General features: G+C 40.3%; 2 protein-coding genes across 2 annotated transcripts in view; one reads left to right on the plus strand and one right to left on the minus strand.

The window, feature by feature from the left end:
- LOC138947168 (uncharacterized) overlaps positions 1-27,696 on the plus strand; it is a 256,793-nt gene that overhangs the window by 181,966 nt on the left and 47,131 nt on the right. Inside the window, exons 38-39 of the mRNA XM_070318604.1 lie at positions 19,531-19,796; positions 21,464-21,710. Of these exons, the coding sequence (XP_070174705.1) occupies positions 19,531-19,796; positions 21,464-21,710 (513 nt within the window). The remainder of the gene's footprint in view (positions 1-19,530; positions 19,797-21,463; positions 21,711-27,696) is intronic.
- Positions 3,905-6,343, minus strand: LOC138947180 (uncharacterized). Its single transcript, XM_070318618.1, has one exon. It carries the CDS (start codon positions 5,550-5,552, stop codon positions 4,296-4,298), a length of 1,257 nt encoding a protein of 418 aa, XP_070174719.1. The 5' UTR covers positions 5,553-6,343; the 3' UTR covers positions 3,905-4,295.

A 27,696-nucleotide genomic window follows, 5' to 3' on the forward strand; every position in this document is an offset into this window, starting at 1 on the left:
AACCTTCGTGGTTGAAAACGACGTTAAACACCAAATAAAGAAAGAAAAGAATGGGGACAGAAACATTAAGTAAGCATAGCATAGCTTTTTAAAGACGGATCGTGTCCTTCAGCTAAAGTACGACGCAATTTGTATTTGTTTGATTAAACATGTATAAGCTTTCATAGACATCTCCAACAAACCTGTCACAGTGTCATTCACGAAGGGCGTGATGTGTTGCACCACAAAACCGGGGGCTTGAAAATAATTACGTTCCCGACCTGAAAGCCGAGGTAATCATAGAGCAGACAACGCCTGTCTTTTCTCGTCTGGCAGTGGGTAGCTGGCTATAGGCCATGGCCAAACAATTGGGGTAAACATTGCGAGTGTTCATCCGCACTCCTCCTTTTTACATTTAGTCAAGTTTTGACTAAATGTTTTAACATAGAGGGGGAATCGAGACGAGGGTCGTGGTGTATGTGTGTGTGTGTGTGTGTGTGTGTGTGTGTGTGTGTGTGTGTGTGTGTTTGTGTGTGTGTGTGTGGTCTGTGTGTGTGTGTGCATGTGTGTGTCTGTGCGTGTGTGTGTGTAGAGCGATTCAGACTAAACTACTGGACCGATCTTTATGAAATTTTACATGAGAGTTCCTGGGTATGATATCCCCAGATAATTTTTTCATTTTTTCGATATATGTCTTTTATGACGTCATATCCGGCTTTTTGTAAAAGTTGAGGCGGCACTGTCACACCCTCATTTTTCAATCAAATTGATTGAAATTTTGGCCAAGCAATCTTCGACGAAGGCCGGACTTCAGTATTGCATTTCAGCATGGAGGCTTAAAAATTAATTAATGACTTTGGTCATTAAAAATCTGAAAATTGTAATTAAAATTTTTTTTTTTTATAAAACGATCCAAAATTACTTTTAATTTAGTTTTCATCATGTTCTGATTCCAAAAACATATAAATATGTAATATTCGGATTAAAAACAAGCTCTGAAAATTAAAAATATAAAAATTATGATTAAAATTAAATTTCCGAAATCGTTTTAATAACAATTTCATCGTATTCCTTGTCGATTCCTGATTCCAAAAACATATAGATATGATATGTTTGGATTAAAAACACGCTCAGAAAGTTCAAACGGAGAGAGGTACAGTAAAGCGTGCTATGCAGCACAGCGCAACCGCTACCGCGCTAAACAGGCTCGTCACTTTCTCTGCCTTTTGCACTAGCGGCGGACTACGGTCATTGCGAAAAAATGCAGTGCGTTCAGTTTCATTCTGTGAGTTCCACAGCTTGACTAAATGTAGTAATTTCGCCTTACGCGACTTGTTTAGTATTCAACACTCCACTCACCCCGCTACATGTGTGTCGGGATAGGGGCTTGGAGGCGTGAATGATGGGTTGGGGATAGGGGGAGATGGGGGGGTAACTGCGAAAGAGAAAGAGAGAGATTGTGTGTGTGTGTGTGTGTGTGTGTGTGTGTGTGTGTGTGTGTGTGTGTACCCATGTTTCCACAGGTTTGGTTGCCTAAATCACCATAAGGCAACCATCCACACGTGGATGGCAACCTAAACTCTGGATGGCAACCTAATTGTGTGGATGCTCGCTTCATTTAACACCGTTAAATTGACTTTTTTGACGGAAAGAATGTCATAACAATGTTCAAAATGACATTCTTTCCGTCCTCTATAGGCGACGAAATAGGTCAAATTTTGTGCATTTTTTAGTGCAAAATTTTTCGATGCCGGAGCGAGTACTGCACCCAGTGCTGTTGTAGTGCAAGTGCACTAGAAAGGCACTACACCCAGTGCCGCCTCTTAGGTAACCATCCACACTTTAGGTATGTGTGTGTGTGTGTGTGTGTGCGTGTGTATGTGTGTGCTTGTGCGCAGGTGTGTGTGTGTGTGGGTGGGGGGGGGTGAGTACGTTTATTATGTGTGTGTGTGTGTGTGTGTGTGTATGTGTGTGTGTGTGTGTGCGTGTGTGTGTGCTTGTGCGCAGGTGTGTGTGTGGGTGGGGGGGGGTGAGTACGTTTATTATGTGTGTGTGTGTGTGTGTGTGTGTATGTGTGTGTGTGTGTGTGTGTGTGTGTGTGTGTGTGAGGGAGACGGAAGGAGAGACAGAGAGACGAACGGACAAACAGACAGATAGACATACAGTCAGAGAAAGAGACATATATATATCGACAGACAGACAGACCGACAGACATGGGCAGAGTTAGAAAAACAGACAGACAGACAGACATGGATAGTGTCAGAGAAAAAGACAGACAGACAGACAGACAGTCAGCCATAGATCCCCCCTCACTACTGTTTTGCGGGTGTTTGGTGGAGCGTGCAACGCCTTTAGTCCCGTTCTCCTCCACCCCCACCCCCTTCCACTCTCCCCATTCACATGTGTTTTGCCTCCTGCAGAAAGAGGCGCTCCTGGATGTGAAACGTGACACAAGAAAACAAGAATAAAGACGATAGTTCCTTTCAAACCGAGCGTTAACTGGGCGAGAAACGTCCGTCTGTGCCCCACGGGAGATATTGACGTATCGGCAATGCGCGATGACGTAGGTGTTCCCATGCACGCGTGATGCGTCGGCCATCTTGGTAAGCAGCACTGCCAGACTTCCGCTTCCTCGCAAAGTGATGGGGAATTTGTACTGAAACCTGGCCATCCCTATTACGCCCAGGTTCAGTGTCAGCTTCTTGCAACCAAGGCTGATTACTGTGACTTTGTTGTGTGGACCACAGTAGATTTTGTGGTTGTGAGGGTGGAGCCAGACGCTGCCTTTTTGCAGCGCGCAGAGGAAAAAGCCAAGGCATTTTTTCAAAGAGTTGTCCTGCCAGAGATGGTTGTAAAACACTTCACAAACATTCACACAGCTTCAACATCTGTGATTGTCACTCCAGATTCACAGACACAGCATCTAACCAGAACTTCTGAAAGAATGCCACTCAGTCCTCAGAAAAGCAATCCTCCCCCGAAAAGAACCAAAAGAGTTATTTGTTCCAAGGGCAAGCCCAGGAGAAAAGTCAGTGTGTGGTGTTTGTGTCGCAAGCCTGAAAGTGGTGACATGGTTGCTTGTGACAGTGAAAATTGCAAAGTTCAGTGGTACCACACGGCATGTGTTGGACTTGATCATTTGCCAGGGAAAGATGATGCTTGGTTTTGTCCGGTGTAACACGAAATTCTTACTCCACGAAATATTTACTCCGGAGTAAAAATTTTGTACGAAATTCTTACTCCGAGTACACCTTTCGTACGAGAAAAGAACTCCTCAAGGCACGAAAAATTACTCCCTCCACGAAATTTGGACTCCCCAATTTTTTTTACTTCCAGTAAACATCTCGTACGCGAAAATGAGATGCGGGCGAAGGGATAATGCCAATACGTGATCTCGCGCAAACAAATGTCGCGCTACCCTCCCTCCACCCCTTCCACCACCAAGACTAACAGGGGACAAGGGAGTAAAAGTTGCGTATACCTGGCGTGGGCAGTAAATTGCTCGTGTTTGGGTGGAATAATTTATTCGTTATTTATTTGTCAGGGGAGTAACATTTTCTACCGAAATGTGACTCGGAACACACCTGTCGTGGGGAGTAATTTTCTCGTGTTATTGGGGAGTAAGTTTTTCGTGAAGGGAGTACAATTTTCGTACGACTTTTTTACTCCGGAGTAAAAATCTCGTGGGAGTAATTTTCTCGTGTTACACCGGCTTGCCTTGACATGTCACTTTAGCTTAGTGTAGCTGTCTGGGGTTTTTCTGTCAGTGTCATGCTGTTTGAGGTTATAAGACTGAGTGACTGCATATTTTGAAGTATGTATTTGCCTAACTGTGCAAGTCTTGCACACTTACTTGTTGTTTCATTTGTGTGCCAAATCTGAATTCACACACACACACACACACACATTACAAATATTTGGTTGACTTCATAAACAAATGTGTTCTGTTTTTATTTTTTATTTTTGTACTGTGAGCACATGCACAGAAAAGTACAACATTGGAAAAAGAATGTGCAGCTGTCTACTAGTACTAGACTCATAGAATGTACATGCATGTGTATGTTATAATGATAATGTGACACAAAATAAATCTTTCTTCTGTCCCATACACATGACTTGAGCTGTTCATACGTATGTGCCTGTTTTAGTGTTTGTTGGTGTGACTGTTACTTAATGTAAGCCATTTAAACTCTGAAAATAACAGAACAAATCACCATGTCACTGCACATACAAGTCAGAGCACAACAAGAAAGTTGTAAACACAATTATGATACAATGGGATGATTCCAGAATGCTATACACACACATCTTCAGAGTCAAACACAATCACACCACACTTGGACACATATGTTGGTCAAGGCACAGCAAACAACCACTATTTTGTCAAGGAATGTTACATCCTCGCCTTCACAAGGCAGTATTAGATTGATGGGGATAGTACTACTCAGAATGGTATATTTCATTACAACATTGCCAATTAAACGTTCAACATGGATCCTTAAATGTGCAATTTTCCTTGTCTGCTCAATGTCCTGGGAATGCATCTGACACTTTTCCCTAGTAAATGCAGGGATTTTCACCTCTGCACATGCAAGACCTACAATTTCCTCTATATCAAAGCCGCGATCTGCTAGCACTTTGTCTCCTGGTAACAGATGATTCAGAAATCCACTATTTTTTGTTATCATCTTATCACTTGCCTTCCCTCCCCACCCCTTCGACAGAAATGAAATAACCCCCTGTGGTGTTATGCCTATGAGATATTTCATGGTGTGGTTGTGTTTATAATTTGACCATGTCTCTGAGCGAGCCCTACAATTTGAAGGTTTTTCAATAAAAATCTCAAAGCAGTCAATGATCACAGCAACATTTCTTCCAAAGGCCTCAATGAACTCATGTGGCATGCTGTCATGCATAGACTGCCTATCTGGCCAGTGAATAAGTCCCACTAAGCGTTCATACAGAACATTCATGGTTTCCACAAAAGTGTTTGTCACAGTGGAACGATGCAATCCAAACATGTATGCAATGTGCTGGACAGGGAGATTTAGACGCAACCTCATCAAAGTTATGAGCAGCATCTTGAACGGTGAAAGCACTCTCCTATTGCCCTGTGGGAGATGAGGCTGAACAATGCCAAGAAGAACTGTTAGCATTGCAAAGCTCGGGAGACCTGTGTAGTACTTCACCATGTCATCATTGCCCTCAAATGCCTTCTGGTTCATTTGCTTTGCATCAAGCAATTCCTTCAAGGATTGATTTTCTTCTCTGAGACAATTAACTTCATCATTCAGTGCAGTAATTGGTTCAGAAGTAAAGTCTACCTGCACAGACTGTTCATGTAACAACTCTTCCTCAACGCCATCAGACAGACAGTCGGAATCTTGCAGAGTTGTTGAAGATCCGTCAACTTCATTCTGCTGCAGCGACGCATGTTTCCGCAAAGATCTCCCTTTTTGTCGCTCATGTCGGCCAAGGTTGGTCTGCTTGATTTCCTCATGTCCCAGGTGCAATGATGGGGCCCGGTCTGGGCCAGTTTCTGCCATCTCGTACGCTGGCTCACCTGCAATCATGATGGATTGGCACTTTTATTATAAGGAAAGGTATCGGTCATACCAAAATTCTATATGAAAGAAAATTCCAACATTAAAAAAAGTTCAATAAAATGACATTACTATGATGTATGAACATAAAATCAATGTGACTGAACATCCACATTAAACTCAGTCTACTCACATGAGTTTTGCAAATCATGATTTAGTGTCAACTGTACTCATATGCATAGACAAGTCAATCTATGACCGAGTTAGGTTAGCAGTGACACTGACAGTGTCAGATAGCTTCACATTCAAGTTGCTAACATATGACATTGTCAGCGATATATTGGTTCCACATTATAATAAAATAAACTTACCTTTGTGAAAATGACGAGAGCAAACACGAAGGCCATCCGATGAGTGCTCGAAAGTGATATCCGTGCGTCGGATTGCTGCAACCCATGCTCTCCTTCTTCGCTCTGTCACAGCCTTGACATGCTCCCCCTCGCGAGTTTTCACCTTAGGAATTCGAAAAAAGCGCAGACTTTCGTTTTTCTTTTGTCCTTTCCAGTTGTGACTCGCGTTTGTGCAGTTAACAACACAACAAGACGCTCCAGGAGCCATGATGACAGCCGAAGAACTTCTTAAACGCTAACTGAACCGGTACTAGCACTAGTAGCAGCCGAAGCACGCAATATCCTGCTTACCAAGATGGCCGCCGCTTAGAAAACCAGTGGCTGTGACGTCACGATCGCATTGCCGATTATTACAAAGGCTCAGTGACCTCGATCGCCCCACACGCTGTTGTAGTGTACAGACCTTTTGTTATCCCCGAGTACGCTAGTACTTGGGCTCAGCAGACTTTAATTGTGTGTGTGTGTATGTGTGTGTGTGTGTGTGTGTGTGTGTGTGTGTGTGTGTGTGTGTGTGTGTGTGTCTGTCTGTCTGTCTCGACTTAACAGCTTGTTGCTGGGAAACTGCGCAATAGGTCCGATTGATCGTATTAAAACTTCATAATGTTACCTGGGACCTAAATGCGAAATAAACCACAAAAACGACTTGGCGGTGGGACGAATTCACACGGAGCAACAGCCAGCCATTGAGCTGATAGAACAGCCGAACGCGTCACACAGTGAAAAAGCATGCGTATCGCATGCGAGACGATTTGCCAGGCTTTGCGCGTTGTGTGTTTGAATAATTTGATTTTTTTGTGTACCCCATTTTCTACCAAGCGTTGGTTGCTCGGTCGCGACTGCGGTGGTTTAGAGGTCGCGATTTTGTGTTTTGATTCTTTTCATATTAATTTGTATTTTTTCTTATGGTTTCCTTTGTTTACATATGTTTCAGTCTTTTACCTTCACTTTACATTAAAGAATTTGGTAAAACTACCTGGGGCGTGATAAATGCAAGAATCCGCGAAGAACAACACAAGCAAACAATGTGCACATTATGAACGTACTACCTGCTTAATAATAATACAGTCAAATAATATTAGAGTCAAAGAAAAAAAAAGAAAAAAATTCTGGCTTGGTGTTGAACTTTTTATTGTGTTATATATATATATATAGAGGTTACAACACGAGTGGTTTTTTATATGGCTTGTATTTCAGTCAAGACCCAGCGGATGAATATCTAGGGACTCACGAGCCTCTGGCTATATACAGGGTGGGCCATAAAAAGTGTCCACATTTAATTTGTTAATATTTTTCCTGTAAAGTGATATTTTCTTTTCTGTTTCAGATAGAATTTGAGACAAGCATCTTAGAATTCTTTTAAAGCCTGAATGAATCGCATTCCAGTACAGGAAAGGACCAAAATCGTTGAACTTTACTTTGCTACCAATTCTGTGGTTCTCGCCCAGCGCGCTTTTCGGAGAGAGTTCCCTGGCACACACTGTCCAACAACCCCTCCTTTGCCAATTGTGCACCACACTGTTACTTTTTCGCGGCTCAGTGGTGGATGGATGTGTTCATGGGGATGATTAGGTGCCCAAAATCTCATGTTTTGTTTGTTGACATGTCCACTCAAATGAAAATGGGCTTCATCGCTGAAGAAAATGAGGTCGAGAACTCCTGGGTTGTTTTCAATTCTTTCAGAAATGCTTTGACTGAATTCTAACCTTTCTCTTTTGTTTGCATCAGTTTGTTGTTGGAGAATTTGTATTTTGTACGGAAACAATCCTAAGTCTTTGTGTATGATCCTTCGTACAGATGTCCTCGAGATACCGACTTCCTGTGACAGCCGCCTTGTTGATTTTCGTGGGGATTCCTGCAAACGGTCCCTTACTGCTTCAATGTTAGGTGGACTTCTAGCAGAAAATGGTCGACCACTATGTCCTTAGTTTATTGTTATCTGCGAGACTACCAGTGTTCCTGAATTTATCCACGAGGCGCTTCACAGTTCTCGCACATGGACAGTGTGTGCCAGGGAACTCTCTCCGAAAAGCGCGCTGGGCGAGAACCACAGAATTGGTAGCAAAGTAAAGTTCAACGATTTTGGTCCTTTCCTGTACTGGAATGCGATCCATTCAGGCTTTAAAAATATTCTAAGATGCTTGTCTCAAATTCTATCTGAAACAGAAAAGAAAATATCACTTTACAGGAAAAATATTAACAAATTAAATGTGGACACTTTTTATGGCCCACCCTCTATATGACTAAGTGCCAAAAGGTGCGCACGAAAAGCGGACAAAGGGGCTAAAAAATAAAAGTTGACAAACACGACTGATATTGTGATTTTTGTTAAGACAACAGATGCTGGAACCCAATTACGAAAAGAAAAGATAAATTTACCCAAATGATTTTACAAATAACGATAATTTTGTTCGTTATATCATTCAAAACGGCACTGAGTCATAGCATTAAGGTTATCTCGCACGTTTTTAAAGCTAGGGCTTTGAAACTTGGCACACAACCAAAGTATAATGACCTCCAGGTATGGTGCACACCACATTAAACAACATTGAATTTCAAGGTCACAGCGAGGTTAAATTTCCTTTGCAAACTGGAAAATTGTCGTTGTCACGTCTTACATGTTTTAATACTAGATCAGTTAGACTTTACATACTTTCAGCATTTTTATAAAACCTCATTAAAAGTGACCTGCTGGTTAATCTTTGTCAAAGTTCAAGGTCACAGCGGGGTCACATCTGGTCCAAATGTGGAATATTTTCAATTTATTCAGCGCGTTTATAGCACGAGCTTTGAAAATACACACAGTTCTAGTGTATAATGTTCACACACGATTAAAGTCTGGTTGAAAAAGTCAAGGTCACAGCAGGGTCGCGTTGAGGTCAAACATATACATTTTTCAATGAGGTTTTCTCATATGTTTTTGAAGCTAGGGCCTTGAAACTTGGCACACTACGCAAGTTAAATTAAACCTCATCAAATTCCAAGGTCACAGTAAGGTTAAAGATCCTTTAAGGATATTTTCTAAAAAAGGTGACCGCCTGGTTAATGTTTGTCAAATTTCAAGGTCACAGCAGTGCCATCTGGCTTAAACTTTGAAAAATTGTCAATTTCTTCAACTAGTTTTATAGTGTTTGAAGTCATTCACACATGATGAAAGTCTGGTTGATAAAATCAAACGTCAAGGTCGCAGCGGGGTCGCATTGAAGTCAGACACATACAATTGTCATTTTCACGAACGCCTTTTAAGCAACACCTTTGAAACTTCACACATTCCAAAGTTTTGATGTTGTTTGGTTATAATCAAAGTGTGGTCAATTTCCATGATTGAGAGCATTCAGAGGGGTCAAGTTGAGGTCACACAAAAAGTGATAATCTATATAAGACTCACGTTTGCTGCTATTGCTCACTTGACATTGGTGAAAGTGCTTATTTTATAATTGTTGATCTTGATGTTTTGACCAATTAATATTACCAGGATCAACCATACCAGATTTCAAAGTCCAGAAGTTGTCAAACCTCAAACCTGTTGGAAGTTTCAAAGATTTAAGCATCAACAAATTTCTATTTGATTTGACATTAAATAACACATTTGACCTTAAATCTTAAAACAGATCAACCAGACTTTGGTTTTATATAAATTGAAGTTCAATACAATTTCCTTTTTTTTTTACCCAAACCATAACGCCACTTTGACCTTGACATTTGACTAAGGTCGACCAGACTTGGTTCATGTTTGCTGGTGTTGTCCATTTGTAAATGTATTGATATCTGAAATATGACATGACTTATGTTTTGTCGTTCCATGCTACATGCAGTGTCCGAACAATCTCATTTTTACCCACACGAGACCCTGCTATGACCTTCACATTTCTCAAGGATCAACCTTGAATTCTCCATGTTGAACAATCATTAAGCAAAAGCGTTGTTTGAAGTTTGAAGGTTCTAGCTTCAAAAATCTCTGAAAAAATATGTTTCATCCGTTTTCTGAACCACATGTGACCCAGCCGTGACCTTGAAATCTGACAAGGGTCAACAAGACTTTTACCATGCATGGGGGCGATTAAACCCCAAATGTGTGTGAAGTTTCAAGGTTTCAACTTAAAAAACGTCTGAGAAAAATATACATTTTTCTTTTTGGACAATGTGTTGCACGCAAGACAACACGACAAACGCTCGTGTTATCATTCTTTTACTTTAAGGTCGAATTGCGTGCCCGCTCTTTCGCTAATCTCAATTAAAATTCATCTTGGAAGTTCGGTTTTATTACGCTTTTAATTAAGAAGATTAAACTAAGACAACAAATAGTTAGTTTTACCCATTAAACTCGATAAGGTAGTGACATTTTATGTTGAACGCAAGATGGTGTCGCACGCAAGATCTGAAAAGATGTTGACGACATAATTTCAACACTTGATAGCGCATTCGTGGTTCGTGATTTCTTCACAAATTTTGAACACAGAATGTGTCACGTGGTTCCGTAGATGAAGTAGATCTTTGTACATGTAAATTTTGTTTTTAAAAGAAAATAACCGTTAATTACCGAACATTTTGTCGCACGCAAGATATGACGAAATTTTCAAATCGTTTTCAAAAATGCTGTTCAAAAGTTCTGCAGTCTTTGCTGGATTACTTGAAAGACAGCAGTTTGATACACCGTTACCGCTTGACGTGTCGACATCAATTCCAGAATTTTTGAAAAAGAAATTTAGTAAATATCTGCGATTGAAAAATGTATGCCGTGATGACGACACATCTTGCGTGCGACACCTTAAAATTCGGTTATCGAAAAAAAAAAATTCTCTCGAGATTTAGATTTGACGTTTGGTCTCGTCTGTAAAGCGATGTTTCAGGCATTCAATCAAACTAAATGCAATTCATTTGTGCTTCTTGTTATTTTTCTGTGGCATATTCAAAACACGAGGTATCACGATGTCCGTTTTCAGATGGCCGGTTTTGGCGTTATTTTTGACTTTAAACAAAGATAACTTCAAAACCGTTCAAGTCAGACACACGAAATTATGTCCACTATCTCTTCGCACATTCATCCACACACACACCAATTTTCATCAGACACACGTTTTTAGAAACATTTTTATTGTAAAACAAAGTCGTCTTCTGTTCTGTGAGCACCTTTTGGCACTTAGTCATATAACAAAATCAAGGGGAAAAAAAGCCAAACCGGCAAAGAATGTCAAGTGGCAGCCCAAATTTTCGACCTGTTGCCGGGCCTTCCTCAGGGGCGTGTAATTCTGCGAGATGCCAATTCATGCATCAACTACTAAGCAACACAATACCATGGTTATTTCAGTTACGAATCACAAAGCAAATATTTCAAAGATAAAATGTACATTCAAGCTTAGATCTACTTTTGTTTTGATTGCAATCAAAACAAATTTACAGGTGCGAATTCCAAAGTTATTACGTCAAAGGTATACCTATCTTGTAGTGACGTAATCGTCGCTGGTGACGTAATTTCAAAGTTATTCAGTAAAGTTCGAAAATGGATACTTTTTCGCGCTGTGAACAGGCAACATATATTTATCCCATGACCTGCCTCTTTGTCTCCGTTAGCTGAGGAGGTGATTATTCTGGATAATCTATGACTATGGTTACCATATGGATAATCCATCACAATCGAGTCTCGATCTCACCTGTCATTGGTCATTGTCTTTGATCTTAGAGTACAATTGAACACTTTATAGAGATCATCTGCATATTTATCGTTAACTCGAGGACTACTTTCTTCAGCAAAACGATTGAGATATTCTGCGGTATAAAAGTCTTACTCACGTTTAGCTAACGACCTACTTACATTTTTACATCGAAGAAATAGAGAAAACAACAAAGAATACACACAATCTGCTGGGGTGAAAAGAGCTGAGTGAAGAGTATGAGTTGGCCGAAGCGGTGAGAGAGAGAGAGAGAGAGAGAGAGAGAGAGAGAGAGAGAGAGAGAGAGAGATAGAGAGAGAGAGATAGAGAGCGAGAGAGAGAGAGAGGAGAGAGAGAGAGAGAGAGAGAGAGAGAGAGAGAGAGAGAGAGAGAGAGAGAGCGAGAGAGGAGAGAGAGAGCGAGAGAAGAGAAGAGAGAGAGAGAGAGAGAGAGAGAGAGAGAGAGAGAGAGAGAGAGAGAGAGAGAGCATACAGAGTCTGCAAAAATGTCATGGATATTGGTGCTAATGTATCACTTTGATTATTTATTAATCTATATGTGCATCTGTTTTTTTTTAGGTCATATCATGCTGAGTTTGCTGGTATTGGTTTACGTCCTTTTCACGGGCAAGGTCTCTGGGGAAACAGAAGGTATGTATTTATGTTTATCTGTCTTATTTTGGTCACTATTGGCTCTGTCTGTCTGTTAATCTGTCGGTCGGTCTGACTGTCTATCCGTCTGCCTGCCTCTGTCTCTATCAACTGTCTGTCTGTGTGTGTCTAAATCTCTGGCTCTGTCTCTCTCTCTATCAGTCTGTTTTTCTGTCTGTCTGTCTGTCGGTCAAGTCTTGACAAAATATTTTAACATAAATTGAGAGCCCAGACGTGGTTTGATGTCTGTGTGTGCTAATGCATAAATCAAATCAATATGTGTGTGTGTGTGTGTCTGTGTGTGTGTGTGTGTGTGTGTGTGTATGTGTGTGTGTGTGCAGGGTTTCATTTACTAGTGAGCCTTCCGCCATTGGCGCATAACATCTCAAAATGTCCCATTGGAATGCCCATCAGTGCGTCAAAGGGCGCATTGAGAATATACGTACCATGCACTGCGCCACCCCATGCACACTTTCCACGAGAGTACAGTGTTCGGAAATATCCTAAGCAAAAACGCACGCCAAGCCGAGCGACTGGCGCGTTTTTGAAACGCGCTGTGCCGGATTGGCTTTTAAAATGTAATTCATGAGTATTCAACCAATCCTGCGAACTATCTGTACGGGACCGATCTGTCCTTGCGCGTTTACCTCTTTATCCAGGCATCTTAGCCACTTTAGTGAAGGGAACGTTGAAGTGACAATGACTAGGGCCCTGTAGCTCAGTTGGTAGAGCACTGGACTTGTGATCGAAAGGTCGCAGGTTCGAATTCGGGCCGGGACGGACACGGGTCAACTTTATGTGCAGACACAGAGACGGAAGCCATGTCCCACCCCCGTGTCATCACAATGGCACGTAAACGACCTTGGTCATTCTGCCATAAGTGCAGGTGGCTGAATACACCTAAACACGCAGACACCTGGGTAGCGCGACTCCGTTGCTGCTAGCTTTCCCCTGGGAGGAAGCGACCCGAATTTCCCAGCGATGGGACAATAAAGTAATGAAAATGAAAAAATGAAATGAAAATGAAAATGAAATGAAATGTCCCTTATCAGAAAGTTCAACCTCAGTCCTTTGATGTTTATTGAACACATTTTCATATAAAGTTGGCGCTTCATACGGAAAAATGGCTTTGAAATTGACCCTAATCCTTCTTTGGGCTCTGTAAATGTCGTTTGGGGCTATGGTTGTAAAATGGTATCTACTGGTCACCCCAATGTATAAACTGAAAACTCTTTCTGCACCAGAACACGCAGAAAGGATTGTATCTGCCTGATGTCTGATGCTTTTCAAAATCCCCAACCACTAACACCTTCAAAACGGACTTTACCTGACACTGTTTTTTTTCCCTATATAATCCTTACTATTTTTCCGAGACGTCGGACGCGTCGTGTTGTGTATTTAGCTTGCCACAACCTCATACATGGTCCTAAAAGTTAAAGTTGAAGAAAATACTAAAGATAAATGAACAAGCTGACGCAGTGTCATTCGCACCGTGAATCCCCCCATGGGAACATACTAAAGTCTGGTTCCAAATAGGCTCAATTTCCTTCTATTTCTGTGTAATTCTCCCTCGTAGGGATGGGGGTGTTCAAACCAAAGGCACCTTTAAACCAAAACTCATATCACACATCTTACAATACTAAGACACTTAGCAGTGAAAGGGTGTCTGCTGGTAAAAAATTCCAAACAATCCTAAAAGTACTTCACTACTAAACGTGCTTTTAAAAAGAGCCGTTATTTTTCCCTCTATAATCAGTATTGTGTTTTCTGCGAACATGTAGTCTATTTAGATATTTGTCATGTGCACATGAGTTGCTAAAGCGTTTTCAGTTGGGCATATGTCGAAAAGCAAAGAATTAGCCCTTTGAAAACCATCAGAACTGTCACACAAAAATAACATTTACCTATCTCACCAACTGACCAAACATAGGGCTTTTCCTTATGTATTATGTATTGTCGTGTTTTTTGTAGCATACTTGTGAAAACAGCCACCACTGTTGTAAATGATACTTTAAAGAGCATTATTTCATTTTTACAGTTGAAGGACAACCTGGACTGCCGTATATTACAGCTGTTTTACAATCAGCCAAAATTGTCTTAACAAACGTATGTTTAAGAACAACTCCCATAGTGAAATTGAAGGAAAACAAAGTGAAAAACCCCCTGCCATAGAGGAGCTAAAGAATCAACAATAAACGACTGCATGGATAGCTTGATGCACGAATGCATTGCCGACATGTTTGTCTCCAACCAAGAGAAAGTTCCAAAAAATCTCTTTTGTGCTTCTTATTATACAGTGACGTCAAAGACAGCCTTTTCTGCTGTTCATACATTCAGGGGTTATGGTTACACTAAACGACGTAGTTGTAGCCATACTGCCATCCAGATTTATTTTTTCCTTGCGAGCAGTCACAGGGTGTTTGTGCTGTCTGCCAACCGTCAGACGACCCCGCCCAAGTCTGTTAAGGGACCGTTTGACCGTTATGGAACGCGTCTTTTTGATTTTTTAGCACATTTTGAAACGGTTGATTTTTATCCCTACCATTGTTTCCAAACATTATATAGGAATGTTTTGTGAACAACGGATAATAGCCGCTACTCGCATGTGTAGCAAAAGTGAGCGTACATACTCACCCTGGTCGTACAGCCGTTGTCCGTTGCCCGTCTTCATCTGTCTGTACAAATCATTACCTTTGGATATTTCTTGAACGCTATGAAGTGAAGAAACAACAAATGTTGCAAAATGTTGTATGACCCCAAGAGCTCAAAAAAGATACTTGAGAACCTTGACCTTACCTTAAGGTCAAGGTCACAGGGAGAATGAATGTGGTCTAAAAACTGCAAAATTTCACATTGTGCCAGTTTTCTGGAAAACAAATTAACAAGTCGCGTAAAGCGAAAATACAATATTTAGTCAAGTAGCTGTCGAACTCACAGAATGAAACTGAACGCAATGCAACGCAGCAAGACCGTATACTCGTACTCGTATCATCGTCAGTCCACCGCTCACGGCAAAGGCAGTGAAATTGACAAGAAGAGCGGGGTAGTAGTTGCGCTTAGAAGGATAGCACGCTTTTCTGTACCTCTCTTCGTTTTAACTTTCTGAGTGTGTTTTTAATCCAAACATATCATATCTATATGTTTTTGGAATCAGGAACCGACAAGGAATAAGATGAAAGTGTTTTTAAATTGATTTCGACAATTTAATTTTGATAATAATTTTTATATATTTAATTTTCAGAGCTTGTTTTTAATCCAAATATAACATATTTATATGTTTTTGGAATCAGAAAATGATGGAGAATAAGATGAACGTAAATTTTGATCGTTTTATAAATTTTTATTTTTTTTTACAATTTTCAGATTTTTAATGACCAAAGTCATTAATTAATTTTTAAGCCACCAAGCTGAAATGCAATACCGAAGTCCGGGCTTTGTCGAAGATTACTTGACCAAAATTTCAACCAATTTGGTTGAAAAATGAGAGCGTGACAGTGCCGCCTCAACTTTCACGAAAAGCCGGATATGACGTCATCAAAGACATTTATAAAAAAAATGAAAAAAACGTTCGGGGATATCATACCCAGGAACTCTCATGTCAAATTTCATAAAGATCGGTCCAGTAGTTTGGTCTGAATCGCTCTACACACACACACACACACACACACACGCACAGACACACACACACACACGCACAGACACACACACATACACCACACCCTCGTCTCGATTCCCCCCTCTACGTTAAAACATTTAGTCAAAACTTGACTAAATGTAAAAACAGCGGGCTTAGTTTTGTATGGTATACAAGAACAAGTCGCGTAAGGCGAAAATACAATATTTAGTCAAGTAGCTGTCGAACTCACAGAATGAAACTGAACGCAACGCAACGCAGCAAGACCGTATACTCGTAGCATCGTCACTCCACCGCCCGTGGCAAAGGCAGTGCACGTGGAATTGACAAGAAGAGCGGGGTATTCGTTGCGCTGAGAAGGATAGCACGCTTTTCTGTACCTCTCTTCGTTTTAACTTTTTGAGCGTGTTTTTAATCCAAACATATCATATCTATATATTTTTGGAATCAGGAACCGACAAGGAATAAGATGAAAGTGTTTTTAAATTGATTTCGAAAAAACAATTTTGATAATAATTTAAATATATTTAATTTTCAGAGCTTGTTTTTAATCCGATTATAACATATTTATATGTTTTTGGAATCAGCAAATGATGGAGAATAAGATAAACGTAAATTTGGATCGTTTTATAAATTTTTATCTTTTTTTACAATTTTCAGAGTTTTAATGACCAAAGTCATTAATTAATTTTTAAGCCACCAAGCTGAAATGCAATACCGAAGTCCGGGCTTCGTCGAAGAGTACTTGACCAAAATTTCAACCAATTTGGTTGAAAAATGAGGGCGTGACAGTGCCGCCTCAACTTTCACGAAAAGCCGGATATGACGTCATCAAAGACATTTATCAAAAAAATGAAAAAAACGTTCGGGGATTTCATACCCAGGAACTCTCATTTCAAATTTCATAAAGATCGGTCCAGTAGTTTAGTCTGAATCGCTCTACACACACACACACACGCACACACACACACACACACACGCACGCACATACACCACGACCCTCGTTTCGATTCCCCCTCGATGTTAAAATATTTAGTCAAAACTTGACTAAATATAAAAAGAAAGCCTTATCTTCTGATACCATTTTGGTTGACCTCGCTTCAATGTCAAGGTCACAGGAGTCCTTCAAAGTTGAATTGTAGACATATCTTGATGTGAGCTTGCCCCTTAACTTTACTATGGACGATATCTCTTACAAACTTAAACACTGAGTGGGGCAGCAGCAGCATATGAGAGCAGCAGGGGCAGTTCACTCAATCTGGTCTGCGGAGTCAGGGCTCCTGTTTTGCGGGTTAGTATTGTGAGATCAACAGAGCAGATTCTGTTCTGCCGACCTCACAAGACATTGAAACGTGGAACGGGAGTTTGCCCTTACAGACTGGATTGTGTGGGCTGCCCTTATTGCTCCCACAGGTGCAAAATTGTCATGGCTGCCCACAAATGCTTGGTTTTACTAAGTGCCTGTCTATAACAGCGAAGGGTGAATGTCGTAAACCAACTCACTGCGCACAACTTGCTTCAAGGTCAAGGTCACAGGGGACATAAAATAATGTTGTTCAAAAACAGTAAATTTTCACATTTTCACAATTTTCTCCCACGGTATTGAGAATGACGACCTTAGCTACAAGTGTTATTTAGGTCAAAGCAAGCCCTATCTATTGATACCAGTTTGTTTGACCTTGCTTCAAGGTCAAGGTCACAGGGGACCTTCAAAGTTGGATTGTATACATGTTTTGAAGTGACCTTGACCCTGAACTATGAAAAAAAATCTTTCAAACTTCATAATTGTGTGGGGCACATGTTATATACTGATATTGAGCCACATTTAGTCACATATCATCAAGGTCAAGGTCACTTTGCCCCTTATGAAATGTGACTGAAACGGGCAATTGAATAACTAAAAGTGTTAATGTCTCTTTGTAGAAAGTGCCAATAAGTATGTTTATGCTTCCTATGTCTTGAATTGATAGCCTTGTGATGTGTGACCTTTGATGATCTTGACCTTGGCCAAAGGTCATGTGTAATTTGGTAGGAACAATCTGTAAACCAGTTCTAATAGTGTACAATGTCCTTGTCAGCTTCAGTTGTTAGACCTTCACCTTCAAGGTCACCTGAAGGTGAAGGTCACTTTAAGACAAAGGTCAAGCATGAGAGTCGCATGGGCTTTGCTTTGTTAAGATTTTTTACCAAGACACATGGATTTCTTTACCCGGCTTGGTCACATTTTTCATAGGGGTTAATGTGACCTTGACCCTGACGATATGTGACCAGATGTGGCTCACTATGAAATTCTAACAAACGCCCCACTCAGTGTTTAAGTTTGTAAGAGATATTGTCCATAGTAAAGTTAAAGGGGCAAGCTCACATCAAAATATGTCTACAATTCAACTTTGAAGGGCTCCTCTGACCTTGACATTGAAGCGAGGTCAACCAAAATGGTATCAGAAGATAAGGCTTTCTTTTTCTTGTATACCATACAAAACTAAGCCCGCTGTTTTTAATTTGTTTTCCAGAAAACTGGCACAATGTGAAATTTTGCAGTTTTTAGACCACATTAATTCTCCCTGTGACCTTGACCTTATGGTAAGGTCAAGGTTCTCAAGTATCTTTTTTGAGCTCTTGGGGTCATACAACATTTTGCAACATTTGGTATTTCTTCACTTCATAGCGTTGGAGAAATATCCAAAGGTAATGTTCAGTACAGACAGATAAAGACGGGCAACGGACAACGGCTGGACGACCAGGGTGAGTATGTACGCTCACTTTTGCTACACATGCGAGTAGCGGCTATTATCCGTTGTTCACAAAACATTCCTATATAATGTTTGGAAACAATGGTAGGGATAAAAACAACAGTTTCCAACTGTGCCAAAAAATCAAAAAGACGCGTTCTATAACGGTCAAACGGTTCCTTAACAGACTTGGGCGGGGTCATCTAACGGTTGGCAGACAGCACAAACACCCTGTGACTGCTCGCAAGGAAAAAATAAATCTGGATGGCAGTATGGCTACAACTACGTCGTTTAGTGTAACCATAACCCCTGAATGTATGAACAGCAGAAAAGGCTGTCTTTGACGTCACTGTATAATAAGAAGCACAAAAGGGATTTTTTGGAACTTTCTCTTGGTTGGAGACAAACATGTCCGCAATGCATTCGTGCATCAAGCTATCCATGCAGTCGTTTATTGTTGATTCTTTAGCTCCTCTATGGCAGGGGGATTTTCACTTTGTTTTCCTTCAATTTCACTATGGGAGTTGTTCTTAACATACGTTTGTTAAGAACATTTTGGCTGATTGTAAAACAGCTGTAATATACGAGTATGCGATGGCCGATGGCAATTGTACTGTGTTCTGTATTTGTTCAGTTCATAATACCCAGGATAGATATCTGAGACAGTATATACTCTTTGATTGCCTGTTCATTCATTCATTAATTTTTTGTTTTTAGCATAGCCCAGCATATCTGTTGTGGGAAGCGTATTTGTTGGTGATGCATTGACTTCAACAGTATCGCGGTAAATACAAATTGTAATACTGCAGCAAATACTGTTATGTGTTTTGTGGTGAGACTCTTACATTCTTACGTTGTTAGTGATATCCTGAATGTAGTGGTACAACAACGAAGGCCGCACACATTTTGTTTATCACTTCACTCCGCATTGCAGGTCGACTTGGCACGTGGTTCTACAAAATAGGAACAGTGTCACGCAGCCCTGAAGCGACGTGTATTACCTGGTTCCTCAGAAACCTCAACTACCATTCTGTCAGACAGCTGTTTTTCTCCAAACTGCCGCAATGCCCTTGCTCTCACCGTGACGTGTGGCAGAAGACTCGCTACCTCTGGGTCAGGGCTCGGGTTGACAACATAAGAAAATTCGAATGTTACCGAATGAACCGAGCAAGCAGCAACCGTTTCTATCCTGTTGGAAAGGTTTGTGATAACGAAAAGTGTGTTGTAACAAGCAGTAATACGAGTAAAGAGACGGAGGTTTTGCAGGTGGGGATTTAACAGAAACTGTAGCTGTGTTGTCGTCTTACAGAAGTAGAGTACACATTGATAAGTGTATCGGTTTCTCTCCAGAACTGTGTACCATTTTGTAACATGCATTCTTATTATTCTTTAAAATGATTATAACGTACACCAAGTGGCAACTAGAATTTATTCTCTTTACTGTTTTCACTAATACTCCATCTAGATAATGATTCAGGCATTAACACAAAAAAACATGGCATACATGTTTGTTTCCTTTTGTTGTAATTGTTAGTATTCAAATCTATTACACATCCTCTAGTTTCCCTGTTACATGAGTGATGTACTTTGAACGCTTGTAATTTACTGAACGTAGAGAAACAAAATGTGCAAGTATTTCTAATTCATTCTCTGCAGGCCAAGGTTATATATTATGGAACTATTATTCATTCATGAAATCAATGTTTCTGGTTAAAATACATCAGTTAAATAAACAACTATCACCTTCGTTAAATGTTTTTTCACTAATACACAGCTCTGAAGAATAACCCACATGGGGGTTTTAAAGGTTATCAATGTAGGGGAAGGGCCCCTAATATGGACCACTTTTTGTTTATTGCTGATAACTAGCTTGTTTTCTTGCGAAGAGGTTTTATTTTGTGGTTGGTAGTCCTTCTCTCTTAGTTTAACCGTTATGCCTAATTAGAGTGAAATAGCTTTGATAGACCTTCAGCAAAAATTAAATACAGAAAAAAATCACAAATGGTCCATATTAGGAGCCTGGGCGCCCAATATGGACCAGTGAAGCGGCCTTCACAAATCACTGTAAAAAGCACTCCATGCTTCAAAATAACATGATACAACTTAGTGTGCAAGTCAGACTAATTCAAATATGCTTTAGATTTAGCTGTTTCGGGTTGATGAGAGCATTATTTGAAGCACACCAGGAAACTGAAGAAGCTTATCAAAAACAGAGTGAAAATAAGTGAAATTATCAACTTCCAAAAAAAAAGACTATTTGCTATATTTTTTTGAAATCTCGAGGGCAAGTTATAGGTTATTTTCAGCAAGCTTCTTAATGAATTAATTAAAATTGCCTTTAGTTTTTATTTTCTTCGATTTGTTGAAGGTGGTCCATATTACACAATACATCACGCATTCACATCGGCCAGCAGATCGCAGCCAGTTCGGCGCATATCCTACTTTTCACGGCCTATTATTCCAAGTCACACGGGTATTTTGGTGGACATTTTTATCTATGCCTATACAATTTTGCCAGGAAAGACTCTTTTGTCAATCGTGGGATCTTTAACGTGCACACCCCAATGTAGTGTACACGAAGGGACCTCGGTTTTTCGTCTCATCCGAAAGACTAGCACTTGAACCCACCACCTAGGTTAGGAAAGGGGGGACAAAATTGCTAACGCCCTGACCCAGGGTTGAACTCGCAACCTCTCGCTTCCGAGCAAGTGCGTTACCACTCGGCCACCCAGACCACTATTAACTGTGTATAACACTTACATCACTAGTCTATGCATACACTCATAGACTCTCATTCCTGGAAGAGTATACACCTAAAACGTACATATCTGAAAAAAAAATTTTGATTTACTTTTCCCTGTTGCAAGGAATGCTGCTATTCGCTGGATTCGGCAGACACAAACTACAAACAACTCATCATATCTCCACCCAATGCTGGAAGTGCCCTGGCATACAACCCGAGCTACATGCACCTCCGGGGGTATTATCAGATGGAAGACAAGTTAGCCCACGATACATGTTGTGACATTCATTTGTCAGATACTGCGCACTGTAACTTATATTACATGCTGAGACCTGTGGGAAGCTGCAGAGCCGACTACCCGTTTACATTCAGTAAGTTGAAGTTTAAGTGGGTTTTGTTTCCTACGGATATTTCTCCACTTGAAGATCTTTTTACATTACTGATAATGTAGTGTTTCTTTTTTAGAGACCGTGCAGAGGTTTATACATTATACTCTCTCGTCTCTCTCTCTCTCTCTCTCTCTCTCTCTCTCTCTCTCTCTCTCTCTCTCTCTCTCTCTCTCTCTCTCTCTCTCTCTCTCTCTCTCTCTCTCTCTCTCTCTCTCTCCCCCCAAGATAGGCCAAATAGTTCTAAGAGGACGTTAAAACTAATTATCTCTCTCTCTATCTCTCTCTCTCTCTTTCTCTCTCTCTCTCTCTCTCTCTCTCTCTCTCTCTCTCTCTCTCTCTCTCTCTCTCTCTCTCTCTCACTCCTCGTGCCATCTAAATGACGTGGAGCTATGTTTAAGTGATGTTTTAGAAATGACAAGTGATTGCCACACGCTCTTGTGCGGTGATTTTAATTCTAGAACATTAGACTACCAGGTAGATACGCAGAACATTTTTGACCTCCTTGATCAAGACTCGCAAGGTCATGACCATGACACGATTTCACATGGTAGAATGACTGAAGACTATACACTAAATGGGTTTGGTACAAAGCTTATCGATCTATGTGTATGCTTTGATCTCAAAATCTTGAATGGTGTTTGCAATGCGGACAACTCGTGCAAGTTTACTTATATCTCCCATAGTGGTAACAGTGTGGTGGATTATTGTTTAGCCTCTGTTGACCTAGCCAATAACATTCACGATTTAACCATTGGCGACAGAATAGAATCAATGCATATGCCTGTGACCTTGCGCTTGGGTTGAAAGGGAATCAGCGCCAGCCCCCTAAACAAGCACGTGTCTCAAAAGTTGTGTGGAACGATGCAAAAAAGAATGATTTTATTGAAAGTGGTAAATCAGACGATTTTAAAGCTAAGTTAAAGGAAGCGTGCGACATCATCAGCGCAGACATGGACGAGGGGCTGGAGATTTTTAACAAAGCAATGTTACAGTCGGCAAGGTGCATGACCAAAAAAGTCGGAGGTGACGATGAAGGTAGAAGCGCGTCCTCATGGTTTGATGTTGAATGTTTGGAAAAGAAGCGATCTGCGAGACGGTTGCTGAGAAGTTACCAAAGAATTAAAACAGAAGATAAAGAAGAAAAAGAGATAGCAAAGCAAAAGTACGCTGAAGTCAGGAAGGAGTATAAAGACCTTCTTCGAACAAAGCGAACAGAGTACAGGTTAAAACAAGTTCATAACTTAGTGCTCTCTGCTGATAAACCAACGGAATTTTGGAAGGAAATAAGGAAATGTAATAGAAAAGAGGTGCACTCCAACTCCGTACCAAAAGAGGCATGGTACGAACATTTTAAGGATGTTTTAAATACCGATACAGTTGAAGGTGAACCCGAAGACGATCAGTTGCCTGATACAGGTATCAGTGACGTAATTCTTGACAGTGAAATAACTGAAATTGAAATTAGTAAAGCAATCAGAAATTTGAAAAATGGTAAAGCGGCAGGGTTTGATGGTGTGTTGAATGAAATGTTGAAAGTGTCTGAAAGTCTTATTTTACCCTTTTTCGTTAAATTGTTCAACAACATTCTCGAGAAGAGGGTGTACCCAAAAGAGTGGTCCAAGGCCATTATTGTGCCGTTACATAAAAAAGGAGACTGTGATAACCCTGATAATTACAGAGGAATTTCCCTCACCAGTACGATGAGCAAAATTTGTATGTCTGTTCTGAACGACCGCCTGTCTGTGTGGTCAGAAAATAATAACATTTTAGATGAAAGCCAGGCTGGCTTCCGGAGGAATTACTCAACTATTGATCATGTGTTTACCCTTTACGCTTGCGTCCAGAAACAATTTTCACAAAAGGCCAAACTGTATGTAGCCTACATAGATTTTTGTAAGGCTTACGATAGCATTAAGCGCCCCGTGCTCTGGTCAGTGCTTTTTCGATTAGGGATACAAGGCAAAATATTTAAGGTGTTAAAGAGCATGTATGAAAACGTGAAAGCATGCGTGCGGTGCGGAAACGAATACACTGATTTCTTTGAATGTATGCAAGGCCTTAAGCAAGGTTGTGTAGCCTCACCGACAATTTTCTCGTTTCTGATCAACGAACTGGCTCAGGATGTCATACAACGAGGCAGACATGGGATACGTTTATCTCCGTCTGAGTTAGAACTGTTTGTAATGCTTTTTGCTGACGACATTGCGCTGTTATCTGGCACTGTAGTAGGCCTACAAAACCAGCTTAATGTCCTGCGCTGCTCTGCAGAAAAACTGTGTCTGAACGTGAACTTGACAAAGACTAAGGTCATGGTTTTTAGAAAGGGCGGGCACATTGCACAGAAGGAGAAGTTGTTCTACGGAATGGATCGTCTTGAGATTGTGAACTCGTTTAAATATCTCGGTGTAACCCTTTCCACCCAACTGAGCTGGAACATTGCAGTAGAAACAAAGACAACCATGGCGAAAAAGGGAGTGATCGAAATCGTTAGATTACTGAACAGACTTGGCTGCCATTCGGCAAAGGTGTTTTTCAAACTGTTTGACGCACGGATCGCTCCTATGCTCTTGTATGGTTCAGAGCTATGGGGATATGGAAAGTATGACTCTGTGGAAAGGGTCCACCTGTTTGCGTGTAAAAAGTTTCTGAAAGTGACAATTCGAACTCCAAACAACATTGTGTATGGTGAATTGGGAAGACATCCGCTGTATATTAACTCTGCAGTCAGATGTGTGAAATACTGGTTTACACTGCTGAAGCAACCTGATTCAAGATATTCCAAGATTGCATATACAGCTTTATGTAATTTGGCATCGAAGGGCCACACAAATTGGGTCTCACATGTGCAGAGTCTTTTATGTTGTAATGGTTTTGCTGCTGTGTGGATGTACGGAACGGTTGGGAATGAGAAGTGTTTCTTACAAGAGTTTAAAAGACGTTTACAAGATTGTTTTTGTCAAGAATGGTTCTCCTTTTTAGAATGCAGTGAACGTTTTGACATTTATAATTGTTACAAAACATGCTTGGAAAAGAAGAAATACATTGAATTAATCGAAGATATTAAGTACAGAGTTGCTCTTACTCGTTTCTGCGCAGGAGTATCCGAAATCAACGCTCACAAGTTTCGGTACGCACCAAACCAAACGACAAGAAACTGTCCTCTCTGTACAGCTGATAGAGAAGATGAACACCATGTTGTATTTTTATGTCCTTTTTATCAAGACCTTCGAGCAAAGTATTTGAAAATCTCGAACTCTAAGACGCTGCAACAACAACTTGTGTATTTCTGTGGCAATAATGAGGAAAATGTGATGAACAGCTTCAGCAGATTTGTGTTCTTCATGCTACAGAAGAGACGAACCCTTATAAATGAGGTTCAGTGATATGTCATCAGGGTTTTAATGTATTTGTTGAATTTTATGCGTGACTATAATTTATAACTGTGCAGATACTATTGCTGTTATTTTAACCACTATTGTAAGGGGCTGTGGCCTTAGACAATTAAAGATTTGTTCTTGTTCTTGTTCTTGTTCTCTCTCTCTCTCTCTCTCTCTCTCTCTCTCTCTCTCTCTCTCTCTCTCTCTCTCTCTCTCCTCCTTACATTTATGGTATTGCCAATATGGAAGCAACATTAAGAAGCTCGTTCATTGCTACACAGCCGAATCAATAAAATGCAGAATGACACGCGAAAGTCTCGTGTGTGTGTGTGTGTGAACAGTAGCGTGGACAAAAGATAAATCACCACATCATGGGGTCAGTAAATCTCGTTCTAGTAGGCTTGGGGAAATGCTGATAAAAACGTTACATGTAAAAGAAATTCCATCAGAAATGAAAAGTGAAATGAATTTATAACTCAAAGGTGCACACGTTTTCTCACCCCAAAGTGCTCAACGTTTTAGTAAAAACGGCAAATTAAATTGTTTTAAAATAATATTGTCTGCCTGTTAGATATCGCACCTTTAAAATCTTCACAGTTCAGTTATGTTTAAAGTCTCAAGACTTCAACAAATCGTGTAAAGCGATATCAAAACATTTAGTTAATTTGTCGGCCTGAACCTAAAATATCAACAATAAAAACCAGTCATCATCAAAACCACATGAAGTAAGCCTCGATTAGCCCAAACCCGAAGACCGAGACAGATTGCGCTCGTTTCTGCGAAACATGAGAACGTAGTACCCACTTTTCTTACACCTATTTTGTTTAATTCTGACCACAGTTTTAAATAAACATAACATATATTTATATTTTCTGGATTCACGATCAGATACGAAATACCATGCAAACATTTTCAATCTGTTGGTGAACATGTGATTTTAATGACAGCTATAAAGAGCAAACTATTTATTCAAGTTTCAGCTTCCAAGCTGAAATGCAATTCCATTATCCGGACTAACTCAAAGATTTATTGACCACAATGTTAATCAACCTGGTTGCAAAATGAGGTCATGACAGTGCCGCCTCACCATTTCACAAATAGCCGCATATGACGTTTATCAAAAACATGGGGGGGGGGGGGGGAACGTCTGGGGGTATCCTCTTGAAGAATTTGTATGTAAATCCAAAAACAAAGAGACTGCCAACGTTTTAAAATTCAGAATAAAAAACCCAAGAAAGGTAAGTAGTTGGAACATTTTGTTATTGACAGAACAATACGTTACAGTCACAGATATTTCGACTCAGCGGTCTTTTAAGTGCACAGACAAACAAATATTAATTTAAACAAAACAGACTTTAGCTCTCAAAAGGTGCAGGCGCTAGGGGAGAAGACACAAGCGAGACAATGATTATAAGACGACATGAATGACGTAGAAGATCGGTCCAGTAGGTTTTTTCTCTCAAAACTACTCTACACATATACACACACAGACACACATACACCACCACCCTGGTCTCGATTCCTGGTCTATCTGAAAACATTTAGTCAAAACTTGAGGTGGGAAAATTTTGTTTTGCAATGAATGAAACAGGTAAGCCTCCCATAATGTCCGAGTACTTACGGAAATATCAGGAATTTGCCGAGCTGTCATGTGAATAATCTTGCCGGCAGTTTGTGATTCCTGCAGTGTGTTTTATGTGTCAGCAAAGGTAAATTAGGTACGACATTTTGGGCGTTTTGTGCTGCCACAACTTTCTGAGCTGGTATAACAATACTTATAGGATGTAAAAGATTGGCGGCATTCGTGAAATTACATATTACTATGTCAGTGACATCATCTAACTCATAGATTCTATTCATGGACAAAGGGATAGTAGATCTTTCGTGATTTCACTGTGTGTTTTCGGAAATGTTGAACATTCTTTCATTCACTGCCTTATTAGTTACCCAATGTATACAAGCCTGAGCAAAAGCGAAACCATATAAACATAAAATGTGTCTAAGACTTCTATCCGAACAGCTGTTTTGTCTTGAATGAAGTTGAAAATCATAGACATGCAAACCCAAACATGCTTTTTCTAATTGTGTCGTGCCTCTTAACTGGACACAATCATATCGTAATTTGTTTTTTGAATATAATTTTCATTATCATTTTGTGAACAGTTTTACTTGAATAGTCATGCTCCCATATTTTTAAAAAAAACCCGTGTCTGAGCGGTCTTAGCACCCTATATATTTCAAAAATTCGCCCAGAATCTATTACAGTTCGGATCCGTCATTAAGATGTTTTTCCGACTATAGAACATCTCAGCATTTGTATCTAAAACATTGACTTGATTAACAAAAAGTGGTTGGTCCATGCTAACTACAGCCACAATAGGGGTTTCACTGCATTACATCCTGATTCCAAATATGTATGTTGTGATAGGCGTTAAAAGCATGATCGAAGTAAAGACATTTTGTTTTATGCACAGTATAGGCTTACTGTTGGCATTTTGTTGGCCTGGATAGATAAGATAACCATATAAAATATCTGCACCTGTGAGTTTGTGTTCCATTACGTCTTCAGCAATTCTGACACTCAACTCAAC

This window comes from Littorina saxatilis, linkage group LG14 (genome assembly GCF_037325665.1).
Source record: "Littorina saxatilis isolate snail1 linkage group LG14, US_GU_Lsax_2.0, whole genome shotgun sequence".
Classification (NCBI taxonomy): Eukaryota; Metazoa; Mollusca; class Gastropoda; order Littorinimorpha; family Littorinidae; genus Littorina; species Littorina saxatilis.

What these genes read in the sequence shown, in the direction of transcription:
- LOC138947180 (XM_070318618.1), bottom strand. Translation starts at nt 5,552, where the DNA reads ATGATTGCAGGTGAGCCAGCGTACGAGATGGCAGAAACTGGCCCAGAC.